This window comes from Giraffa tippelskirchi, chromosome 8 (genome assembly GCF_054371585.1).
Source record: "Giraffa tippelskirchi isolate mGirTip1 chromosome 8, T2T-mGirTip1v1.2.pri, whole genome shotgun sequence".
NCBI classification, from domain to species: Eukaryota; Metazoa; Chordata; class Mammalia; order Artiodactyla; family Giraffidae; genus Giraffa; species Giraffa tippelskirchi.
Window position 1 is genome coordinate 99,331,265 of NC_137282.1, and position 12,694 is coordinate 99,343,958.

At 39.4% G+C, this 12,694-nt stretch overlaps 1 protein-coding gene across 1 annotated transcript in view; it reads right to left on the reverse strand.

The window, feature by feature from the left end:
* PDE4D (phosphodiesterase 4D) overlaps positions 1-12,694 on the reverse strand; it is a 1,572,405-nt gene that overhangs the window by 1,045,933 nt on the left and 513,778 nt on the right. The window contains exon 4 of the mRNA XM_081524298.1: positions 3,375-3,604. Coding sequence (XP_081380424.1) covers positions 3,375-3,604 — 230 coding nt within the window. The remainder of the gene's footprint in view (positions 1-3,374; positions 3,605-12,694) is intronic.

Here is a 12,694-nt window from a genome sequence, read left to right on the forward strand (position 1 = left end):
AACATTCACCTCTACCCCATGAGTTATTAATGGAGGATCTTTGAGGCCAGTTATAACAAGGAAACCAAAAATAATGAACAGAATTCTCTCTAATATTTTCCCAAAAAAGTATAGCAGTTGCTGCAGTGGCTACACAGTAAGTAGCTATAATACGTCAAAGGCTAACCAAGAGCAAATTATGTATTTCTTTTGCAGGCCGATGTTTCCTTAAGAAACCACATCATGGCTTTTGAAAGGGGTAGCACAAGTCTGTAGACCCACTACTGTGTGATAGTTGACAGAGCAAGTGTCTGATGTGCTCACATATCAGAAAAAAAGAGCAAAGATAAATAAAAGAATAAATCCAAAGGGCATGAAAATCTCCTTTTCTATCAAAGGTTCACAATTGTCAGTGCTTCAGTGTAGATTAACAGTGGGACCTGGGGACCTACTAACCTTTAATGGTGAAGAATGGGGCTGTAGAAACCTAGCTCAAGTAGTCTCAATTTCCCATTAGCCCTTCCTGATAGTAGTGAAGGAACTTGGCGTCCTTGGTTAACTGGAATGGCTACAGAATGTCATCCCTAATTTACCTTCTGCCTCCCTTGCAAAGTTTAGATATTCCAGAAAATTTGCTTTAAAAGAGAACAGAATTCCTTTAGTACATCTTTCGGCTTTGTTTCTGGCCACTCTCATACATGCTTTCTCCTGGCTGTCTTCTGGTACTGACAGGTCACTCATTTCATTTTTCTAAAAGACAAATTATTTCCTCCAAAATGTGGACTATGTTTGTAAATGGTAAGTACTGTTTTGCTTATACTTGAATCTTAGATCTTTTCTTAAAAAGGAAACAAACTCTGAACCAACAAAAGTACTATCATAGAGACAATTCTGAACCCCAAGGCCTTTGGCACTTGGAGGCTATTTGCGTTTAGCAACAAATTCAAATTTAATTAAGTAAGCTTAGCTTTAACCTGAGATTTTTAATTATACACATTGCCCAACTACACAGAGACATATTAAATATAGCACATTGTTTTCTTTTAAGGGCACATGATATAACACCAGCTTCGAGAGAGAAGTCATGTTTAGCCAGCAAATTTTTTTGAACCAAAGTTAATTGAATACATCACAGGCTTAAATTAGTTCATTTTAATTTCAATTATAACTATAATCCCTTCTTCCTCAAAGGTAGAGAAATCAAGCTAATGATTCTAAGATACACCTGCTGTGCAGAAAAGAATTTACATTAGGCCAGCAACTGTTATCATTAGAAAAGCCTGTTGGAAAGATTGCCCTTAGCTGGTATCTGGGAACTTGGATTTCAGGAGGGTTCCCACCATTCCCTAACTGGTAATATGGCTCAGTGCCTAAACTGGTTGCACAAAAAAACATGGTTTACGCTGAACAACTGCCTTCCTTCTAGGAATCTGGAATTTAGGCACGTACTAGGAAGAGAGTGCCTCAGTGACCAACCCCCAATAAAAACTCTGGGTACTGAGTCTATCTTTTATTTTTCTGTTTTTAAACTCTTTTTTTTTTTTTTTTTTTTTTGTAGTAAGAACATTTAACATGAGATCTCCTCTCCTGACAGAATTTTAAGTGCACAATATGGTGTTGTCAACTGCAGCCACAATGTAGTACAGCAGATCTTGGGAGCTTATTCATCTTGTAACTGAAACTACTATACCCGTTGAATAGCAATTCCTCATTTCCCCTTCCCCCAGTCCCTGGCAACCTCCACTGTACTCTGTTTCTGTGAGTTTGACTCCTAGATAGCTCATACAAGCACTGAGCCTTTAATAGGCTTTGCTGATAGAAGGCTTCTCTGGTGAACACATGTCACATGTGTTGTCACAACTCATTACTAGAGGAGTTAAATACATCCTTCTGAATCCACTGGGAGATGGGACTCCTGAAAATTTGTTTCTGTTTTCCTCCAGATGTTGCCCCATGTGCCTTGCCCTTTGCTGAGTTTTCTTTGTATTCGTTTGCTCTAATAAATCCCAGGCATGAATACAACTATTGACTGAATTCTTAGAGCTCTACTAGCAAATTACTGAACACAGGAGTGGACTTAGTGATCTCTGACACACCTGGCAGGTGAATCCTACCCTCTACATGAGTGAAGCAGTACTGATGCCAAACAGGGGAAATTGGATTTCTGAGACAGTATTTTTCAAAGAATGCTCAGATCAAGCTGCCATATAAAATTCCTATCCGCTTTAATGTGTCTGATGGATAGGTGTGCAGGCTTCTTTATACACACAGTTCATCCAGAAAAAAAAAAAATATATCACATATGTATTTCCTTCTTCTTGCTTAAAGTTAAGAATATGTTGTCTTATTTATCTAGTAGTGATTTCCTCATACTTTTTAATAACATAGGTGCTTTGAACTGGTCTGTAACAATTCAAAGAGCTAAATTCAATATCTTAGATGATAGTTACTGCTGACATTTTTTCTGACCACAACTTTTCCAACAACTTTTAGGAAAACCCAAAAGGTCCCTTCTCTAGACATGCCTTGAACTTGGCAGACAATGAGGAAGAATCACATTTGCACCCCAGCAAATTGCTCTGTTCCTGTAATCCTTATAAACGCTCAATTGTCTGTTAAAGTGTGGACCACTAGCTTCCTCCTCCTCTCAAACTGCAGCTGGCCAAAAAAATCAAATAATGGATGTGCCCATGTTCTCCCTTTCTTTGACAACATTTTACCGGGTAACTGCTATTAAAGAGTAAAAACCCCACTGTAAACAGCAGAAAAAGAATAAAAACACAAATACCTAGTAAAGTAAGAAATGCAAATGCTACATTAGTAATTGGAGGCCTCACTCACTCTTCTATACATCTTAAAGCAGAAGAAAACTCCTTATGCTGGGAACTGAAACAGTATTCTGGTAAGCAAGACTTTAAAATGTCAAAGGCCAAATTACTAGGCCCATGACCATAGTTGTGTATTTCCTTTGATTCTAATTATAGTACAATTTTTCTTGATTCCAAATTCATTTTGCATCAGTGAACATTGCCTACTGTTTTCAGATATGTATGCCTACATGTTAATTTGTCCATTAGTTCTCATTTGTTAAGAAATTTTTCTATTTAATCACCTGTGACCAGTATTAATTTCCAAGCCCAAGTCCCTTTCCCCAGATACTCATTTGCATTCATCAATACTTTTTCAAATACTCCTTGTAAAATAATTTGACTAAAGTGTCTCATCTTATAGAGACTGCAATATTACCTGAGAAAAATTACCAGATTTTCTCTTGACTCTAGCAACCCCATTTCCTTTTGACTCAAATCAAGCAATGAGCCACAAAACTCAAGAGATCCCAGATAACAATCATCGTTTAAAATAGAAATGGGACAATGTCACCCAAGGTCACTCACCCACTGGAGTCGGCGGAAGTGATAGCAATCAGAGGTAGAATCTTCAAGGGGAGGCTGGTTGGCCTCTGAAGGTTCTCTGATTCACTCTTCAAGTCTGCTTGTTCCAACTGTCTGAAGGCGAGAGGGGGAAGCTGGATGTTGCGGCAAGAAAGTCTCCTTACGAGATAGGGTTCCATTCCTTTCAAAGGGTCTTCCTCTTCATGACTGGAGTGCAGCGTTTCCTCAGAGGCCTAAGGCAAAAGTTCCAGAAAGTACTGTGATCCACAAAGATCCCAGGATGTAGAGAAAGAAACTGAGGGAAATGTATACATGAAAAATGCTAACTAGAAAGCAATGAGATTAACAGAATAATATTTGGTGAAAGACAGTTGTTAACAGTTAACCAACATTTCCAGTAATAGAATTTATGAGTTTGGGGCATGAATTCTATGAAATCAAAGGTAAATCAAAACATTTTCTACCAATACGAAGTGAACTGCCCACCACACCCTCTTTGGTCTTTAGGAGCCCAAGGTAGTGTTTCAGGGGAGGGCTTTGGCGAGTGACTATATACTCTGGGCAGGGGGCTTGGCAGGGTCTCTCTCTTGGACTGGCTGGTGTGTAGAGGAGCAGAAGTTGGCTCCCTTGAATGTTTCTATTTGGCATGTGTTGTTTGAAGCTGGCTATTTCCTGAGACATGGAAAGAAAGGGCTCTGGAAACCAAGCGGGAATAGCCCTTTGCTAAGATGTGTTTCCATTGGTAAGAGTGACTCCCTGTCAGAGGCTGGAAGAGGATGAAGACCCACCCATTCCCCCCAACACCCCCAAAAATGGAAGTAATATTTCCTCACAATTATTAAATGAGCTGATGCATGTAACGTGCATAGCTCATTATGTGCAATGTGATAAGCAATCATCAATGGCACTTTCCTTTCCTTCTGAATTGTACAGGTGAAGAAGTTAGCTCAGAGAGGCAAAATACCTTCTGCAAAATTACCTTGTTGGTTATAAGTTAAAAGTGCATTTACTTTGGAGAGTTCAGACCTGGCTTAGAATCTCTGTTGCACTTCTCCTACGATTGGGTTGACCAAAAGGGTCATTTGGGTTTTTCCAAAACATCTTACAGAAAAAGCCAAATGAACCTTTAGGCCAACCCAACACTATCTTTGGACAAATAACTTAAGCTCACTAAGATTGGTTCTCCATCTTAACGCTGAAGATGATAATAATATTTACTTCTGAGGATCACTGACTGGAGCAGAGATAGAAAGGATATGATGCATTAATATATGGCCCAGAGTTTACACTCAACAATATTGCAGTTGTCATTATTATAATCCAGGCTAACTCCCTTTATCTTTTTATAGCACTATGCTGCCTTTGATTCTTCATTCATTCATACTGTTTTCCAAACAGAAAATTTGTCTTGTTCTGATATATATCCTGAAAAATGTGAAAGGACATGCAATGGTGGATTCTATTCAGCCTTGGGTTTTACTGTTTAATTTCACGGGTAAACACAATGAGAAAAGAAGTTACCTGGAAGGTAAAGAAGACGTCAAAGCTAAACATAAAGTTCATTTATTTCAAATCCCAGATATGAAGATCTAGATTCTGAGAATTAGTGCTTTGAGGAATCTACTTGCTTTGTAAAACAACAACAATAATAATGGCTTTAAAAAGAGCAGGAAGTCCTGCCACTTGAGACAACATGCATGGATCTTGAGGGCATTATGCTAAGTGAAGTAAGTCAGAAAGAGAAAAATAAGCCCTGTATGACCTCACCCACACATCTTAAAAACCCCTAATCTCATCAGATCAGATCTGTGGTTACCAGAAATGAGGGTGGGGTAGGGGAGATTGAATGAAAGTGGTCAAAAGGTATAAGCTTCCACTTATAAAATAAATGTATCATACTTATATAATATATAGTGTGATGACTATGGTGAACATTGCTGGATGATATATATGAGAATTATTTTCAAAGATTTTTTTTTTATGTGGACCATTTTTTAAAGTCTTGATTAAACATGTTACAATATTGTTTCTGTTTATTATGTTTTGGGTTTTGGGCCATGAGGCATGTGGGATCTAAGCTCTCTGACCAGGGACTGAACCCATACTCCCCGCTTTGGAAGGTGAATCATTGAGCTACCAGGGAAGTCCTGTATGCGAGTTATTAAGAAAGTAAATCCTAGGAGTTCTCATCACATGGAAAAAAGCATTTTTTCCTTTTTCTTTTTGTATCTATATGAGATGATGAATGTTGAATAAAATTGTGGACATCATTTATGATAGTTTTAAGTCAAATCATTATGATGTACACCTTAAATTTATACATTGCTGCATGTCAATTATATTGCAATAAAATTGGAAAACAGTTTTAATAATAGTGGCTAATATTTATTGAGTCCTTATCAAGTGCTTGGTTTACATAGTGAGTGCTGTGTTTTGTATCTATCTCATATATCTATATATCTCATATACTATCTCATTTAATTATCACTGAACTCCTGTGGGTTAGATTCTGTTACTTTTCCCATTTCACACATAAAAAACAGAGACTTGTAACATAACATGCCATGATCTCACAGACACGTGGTTAGTTGGGTAGTCAATGGTCCAGTTTGTCTGGGACTAACTGCTTTAAGGACTGCAAGTCCCATGTTCATGGAAAGCCAGTCCCAAGAAAACTAGGATGACAGACTGCACTACAAGTCAAGATCCAAACCCAAATCTATTTTAGTTAAATTTAAAACTAATAATAATTACTCTGTACTACCTCTAAAAAGTATGATCCCTGGCAAGGACATACTTATAGAAAGGAATAGAACATACACTCAGTTCAGTTGTTCAGTGGTGTCCAACTCTTTGCAACTCTATGGACTGCAGCACAACAGACTTTCCTGTTCATCACCAATTCCTGGAGCTTGCTCAAACTCATTTTCATCATGTTGGTGATGCCATCCAACCATCTCATCCTCTGTCACCCATGTCTCCTCCAGCCTTTAATCTTTCCCAGCATCAGGGTCTTTTCCAATAGGTCAGTTCTTCCCATTAGGTGGCCAAAGTATAGGAGTTTCAGCTTCAGCATCAGTCCTTCCAGCGAATGTTCAGGACTGATTTTCTTTAGGATTGACAGGTTTGATCTCCTTGCAGCCCAAGGGTGTCTCAAGAGTCTTATTCAACGTCACCGTTTAAAAAAATAAAAATTTTGGTGTTAAGCTTTCTTTATACTGCAACTCTCACATCCATATATGACTACCAGAAAAACCACAGCTTTGACTAGATGGACCTTTGTTGGCAAAGTAATGTCTCTGCTTTTTAAGATGCTGTCTAGGTTTGTCATAGCTTTTGTTCCAAGGAGCAAGCGTCTTTTAATTCCAAGGCCACAGTCACCATATGCAGTGATTTTGGAGCCACTCCCCCCAAAATAAATTCTCTCACTGTTTCCATTGTTTCTCCACCTATTTGCCATGAAGTGATAGGACTGGATACCATGATCTTAGTTTTTTGAATGTTGAGTTTTAAGCCAATTATTTCACTCTCCACTTTCATCAAAAGACCCTTTAGTTCTTCTTTGCTTTCTGCCATAAGGGTGGTGTCATCTGCATATCTGAGGTTATTGATATTTCTCCCGGCAATCTTGATTCCAGTTGTGCTTCATCCAGCCTAGCATTTCGCTTGAAGTAATCTGCATATAAGTTAAATAAGCAGGGTGACAAGATACAGCCTTGATGTACTCCTTTCCCGATTTGGAACCAGTCTGTTGTCCCATGTCCAATTCTAACTGCTGCTTCTTGACCGGCATACAGATTTCTCAGGAGGCAGGTCAGGTGGTCTGGTATGCCCATCTCTTTCAGAATTTTCCAATTTTTGGTGATCCACACAGTCAAAGTCTTGGCATAATCAACAAAGCAGAAATAGATGTTTTTCTGGAATTTTCTTGCTTTATCTATGATCTGATGGATGTTGGCAATTTGATCTCTGGTTCCTCTGACTTTTCTAAAACCAGCTTGAACATCTAGAAGTTCATGGTTCACATAATGTCGAAGCCTGGCTTGGAGAATTTTGAGCATTACTTTACTAGCGTGTGAGGTGAGTGCAATTCTGCGGTAGTTTGAGCATTCTTTGGCATTGCCTTTCTTTGGGATTGGAATGAAAACTGACCTTTTCCAGTGGCCACTGCTGAGTTTTCCAAATTTGCTGGCATGTTGAGTGCAGCACTTTCACAGCATCATCATTCAGGATTTGAAATAGCTCCACTGGACTTCCATTACTTCCACTAGCTTTGTTCGTAGTGATGCTTCATGGGGTTAGAACCCATGATAACCCATTATCTGGGTCGTGAAGATCTTTTTTGTATAGTTCTTCTGTGTATTCTTGCCACCTCTTCTTAATATCTTCTGCTTCTCTTAGGTGCATACCATTTCTGTCCTTTATTGAGTCCATCTTTGCATGAAATGTTCCCTTGGTATCTCTAATTTTCTTGAAGAGATCTCTAGTCTTTCCCATTCTGTTGTTTTCCTCTATTTCTTTGCACTGATCACTGAAGAAGGCTTTCTAATCTCTCCTTGCTGTTCTTTGGAACTCTGCATTCAAATGGGAATATCTTTCCTTTTCTCCTATGCTTTTCGCTTCTCTTCTTTCCACATCTATTTGTAAGTCCTCCTCAGACAGCCATTTTGCTTTTTTGCATTTCTTTTTCTTGGGGATGGTCTTGATTCCTGCCTTCTGTACAATGTCACAAACCCCATGAACAGTATGGAAAGGCAAAAAGATAGGATAATGAAAGATGAACTCCTCAGGTCAGTAGGTACCCAATATGCTACTGGAGATCAGTGGAGAAATAACTCAGGAAAGAATGAAGGGATGGAGCCAAAGAAAAAACAACACCCAGTTGTGAATGGGACAGGTGATAGAAGCAAGATTCGATGCTGTAAAGAGCAATATTGCATAGGAACTTGGAATGTTAGGTCCATGAATCAAGGCAAATTGGAAGTGGTCAAACAGGAGATGACAAGAGTGAACATTGACAATCTAGGAATCAGTCAACTAAGATGTACTGGAATGGGTGAATTTAACTCAGATGACCATTATATCTACTACTGTGGGCAGAAATCCCTTAGAAGAAGTGGAATAGCCATCATAGTCAACAAGAGAGTCCAAACTGCAGTACTTGGATGCAATCTCAAAAACGACAGAATGATCTCTGTTACATTCCAAGGCAAACCATTCAATATCACGATAATTCAAGTCTATGCTCTGACCAGTAACGCTGAAGAAGCTGAAGTTGAACAGTTCTATGAAGACCAACAAGACCTTCTAGAACTAACACCCAAAAAAGATGTCATTTTCATTATAGGGGAGTGGAATGCAAAAGTAGGAAGTCAAGAAACACCTGAAGTAACAGGCAAATTTGGCCTTGGAGTACAGAATGAAGCAGGGCAAAGGCTAATAGAGTTCTGCCAAGAGAATGCACTGGTCATAGCAAACACCTTCTTCCAACAACACAAGAGAAGACTCTACACATGGACATCACCAGATGGTTGACACCAAAATCAGACTGATTATATTCTTTGCAGCCAAAGATGAAGAAACTCCATACAGTCAGCAAAAATAAGACCAGAAGCTGACTGTATCTCGGATCATGAACTCCTTATTGCCAAATTTAGACTGAAATTGAAAAAAGTGAAGAAAACCACTAGACCATTCAGGTATGACCTAAATCAAATCCCTTATGATTATACAGTGGAAGTGAGAAATAGATTTAAGGGACTAGATCTGATAGACAGAGTGCCTGATGAACTATGGATGGAGGTTACTGACATTGTACAGGAGACAGGGATCAAGACCATCCCCATGGAAAAGAAATGCAAAAAAGAAAAATGGCTGTCTGAGGAGGCCTTACAAATAGCTGAGAGAAGAAGAGAAGCGAAAAGCAAAGGAGAAAAGGAAAGATATTCCCATTTGAATGCAGAGTTCCAAAGAATAGCAAGGAGAGATAAGAAAGCCTTCCTCAGCGATCAATGCAAAGAAATAGAGGAAAACTACAGATTGGGAAAGACTAGAGATCTCTTCAAGAAAATTAGAGATACCAAGGGAACATTTCATGCAAAGATGGGCTCAATAAAGGACAGAAATGGTATGCACCTAAGAGAAGCAGAAGGTATTAAGAAGAGGTGGCAAGAATACACAGAAGAACTGTACAAAAAAGATCTTCACGACCCAGATAATCACGATGGTGTGATCACTCACCTAGAGCCAGACATCCTGGAATGTGAAGTCAAATGGGCCTTAGGAAGGATCACTACGAACAAAGCTAGTGGAAGTGATGGAATTCCAGTTGAGCTATTTCAAATCCTGAATGATGATTCTGTGAAAGTGCTGCACTCAATATGCCAGCAAATTTGGAAAACTCAGCAGTGGCCACAGGACTGGAAAAGGTCAGTTTTCATCCCAATCCCAAAGAAAGGCAATGCCAAAGAATGCTCAAACTACTGCACAATTGCACTCATCTCACACGCTAGTAAAACAATGCTTAAGTTTCTCCAATCCAGGTTTCAGCAATACATGAACCGTGAACTTCCAGATGTTCAAACTAGTTTTAGAAAAGGCAGAGGAGCCAGAGATCAAAATGCCAACATCTGCTAGATCAACAAAAAAGCAAGAGAATTCCAGAAAAACATCTATTTCTGCTTTATTGACTATGCCAAAGCCTTTGACTGTGTGGATCACAATAAACTGTGGAATATTCTGAAAGAGATAGGCATACCATACCACCTGACCTGCCTCTTGAGAAACCTGTATGCAGGTCAGGAAGCAACGGTTAGAACTGGACATGGAACAATAGACTGGTTCCAAATCGGGAAAGGAGTACATCAAGGCTGTATATTGTCACCCTGCTTATTTAACTTATATGTAGAATACATCATGAGAAACGCCAGGCTGGATGAAGCACAAGTTGGAATCAAGATTGCCGGGAGAAATATCAATAATGTCAGATATGCAGATGACACCACCCTTAAGGCAGAAAGCAGAGACGTAAAGAGCCTCTTGATGAAAGTGAAAGAGGAGAGTGAAAAAGTTGGCTTAAAGCTCAACATTCAGAAAACTAAGATCATGGCATCCGGTCCCATCACTTCACGGCAGATAGATGGGGAAACAGTGGAAACAGTGGCTGACTTTATTTTTCTGGGCTCCAAAATCACTGCAGATGGTGATTGCAGCCATGAAATTAAAAGATGCTTACTCCTTGGAAGGAAAGTTATCACCAACCTAGACAGCATATTAAAAAGAAGAGACATTACTTTGCCAACAAAGGTCCGTCTAGTCAAGGCTATGGTTTTTCCAGTGGTCATGTATGGATGTGAGAGTTGGACTATAAAGAAAGCTGAGCGCCACAGAATTGATGCTTTTGAACTATGGTGTTGGAGAAGACTCTTGAGAATCCCTTGGACTGCAAGGAGATCCAAGCAGTCCACCCTAAAGGAGATCAGTCCTGGGTGTTCATGGAAGGACTGATGTTGAAGCTGAAACTGCAATACTTTGGCCACCTGATGTGAAGAGCTGACTCATTTGAAAAGACCCTGATGCTGGGAAAGATTGAGGGCAGGAGGAGAATGGGATGACAGAGGATGAGATGGCTGGATGGCATCACCAACTCGATGGACATGGGTTTGGGTAGACTCAGGGAGTTGGTGATGGACAGGGAAGTCTGGCATGCTGTGGTTCATGGAGTTGCAAAGAGTCGGACACGACTGAGCGACGGAACTGATGTGCAAAGTGGGCTTCCCTGGTGGCTCTGATGGTAAAGTGTCTGCCTGCAATGCGGGAGACCCGGGTTCAATCCCTGGATCGGGAAGATCCCCTGGAGAAGGAAATGGCAACCCACTCCAGTACTCTTGCCTGGAAAATCCCATGGACGGAGGAGCCTGGTAGGCTACAATCCATGGGGTCGCAAAGAGTCAGACATGACTGAGCGATTTCACTTTCACTTTCAATAAGCAAAGTATGAAAATAACCACCAATACCATCACCCACAGAGAGCCATTTTAAAAAACTGGGATATATGTAAAAATTTTCCATTAGTATAATAATATGTGTTAGTGTTTGTTTTTGTTCTACAAAAATGAGATCATATTGTTTGTTTTTCCCATGTGTCATTATATCATGAATGTAATCATATATTCTTCTACATTATTTTAGCAGCCTCATAGTATTTCAAAATGTGATGTATCAAAATTTATTAAGTCAATCCCTCAATAGAACAATTAGGTTACATCCAGTTATTCTTTATCATAAATAAGCTTCAGTGAACATCTTCGTTATTGAATATCTGCCAAGCAATCTTATTGACAGTGCCTAAAATGTCAAAACCATTAGTTCCCATATTTAAGTATACATAAGAACGATAGTTACAGGATCTTCCCTGTACCTCAGACAGTAAGTGAATCTGTTTACAATGAAGGAGACTGGGTTTGATTCCTGGGTTGGAAAGATCCTCTGGAGAAGGGAATGGCAATCCACTCCAGTGTTCTTGCCTGGAGAATCCCACGGACAGAGGAGTCTGGTGGGCTATATAGCCTGTGGGATTGTGAAGAGTCGGACATGACTGAGTGACTAACACTACTAAGAATGATACTGGAGACTTAGACTCCCAGGCCCTAATTATGGAGATTCTGATTAGGCTGGTCTGGAAGAAGGCCTTAGAGTCTGAATTTTAGGAAGTACCTTCTGTGATTCTCATGCAGGAAACTTAAGCATCACTTTTTGACAAATGATGGCTTAGAAATGTTGTAAATGCTATCTTTTCCCTCAACCTCTTGCAAAAAATATCATTTTCCTACAATTTTTGTTGTTCAGTCACTAAGTCGTGTCCAACTCTGCGACCCCATGAACTGCAGCATGCCAGGTTCCCCATCCTTCACTATCTCCTGGAGTCTGCTCAAATTCATATCCATCGAGTCGGTGAAACCATCCAACCATATAGCCCTCTGCTGCTTCCTTTTCCTTTAGTCTTGAATCTTTGCCAGCATCAGGGTCTTTTCCAATGTGTCAGCTCTTTGCATCAGGTGGCTAAAGTATTGAAACTTCACTTCAGCATCAGTCATAACATAAAATATATACTGTCCTGGTGATCATGTTCATATTTCTTTCCAAAATAAGGTCATTTAACCTCTTGCTTTCTACCAGGTAAAGTTCTATTTATTTTTTAAATATCATTGATACACACTGATCTGGAAATTTTTAAAAGCTACTTGTTATGCTGGTTTTAAATAGAAATGTTAGCATATAGACATCTACAGCTTTATCATTTTTATTATCAAGATAAAAATGCT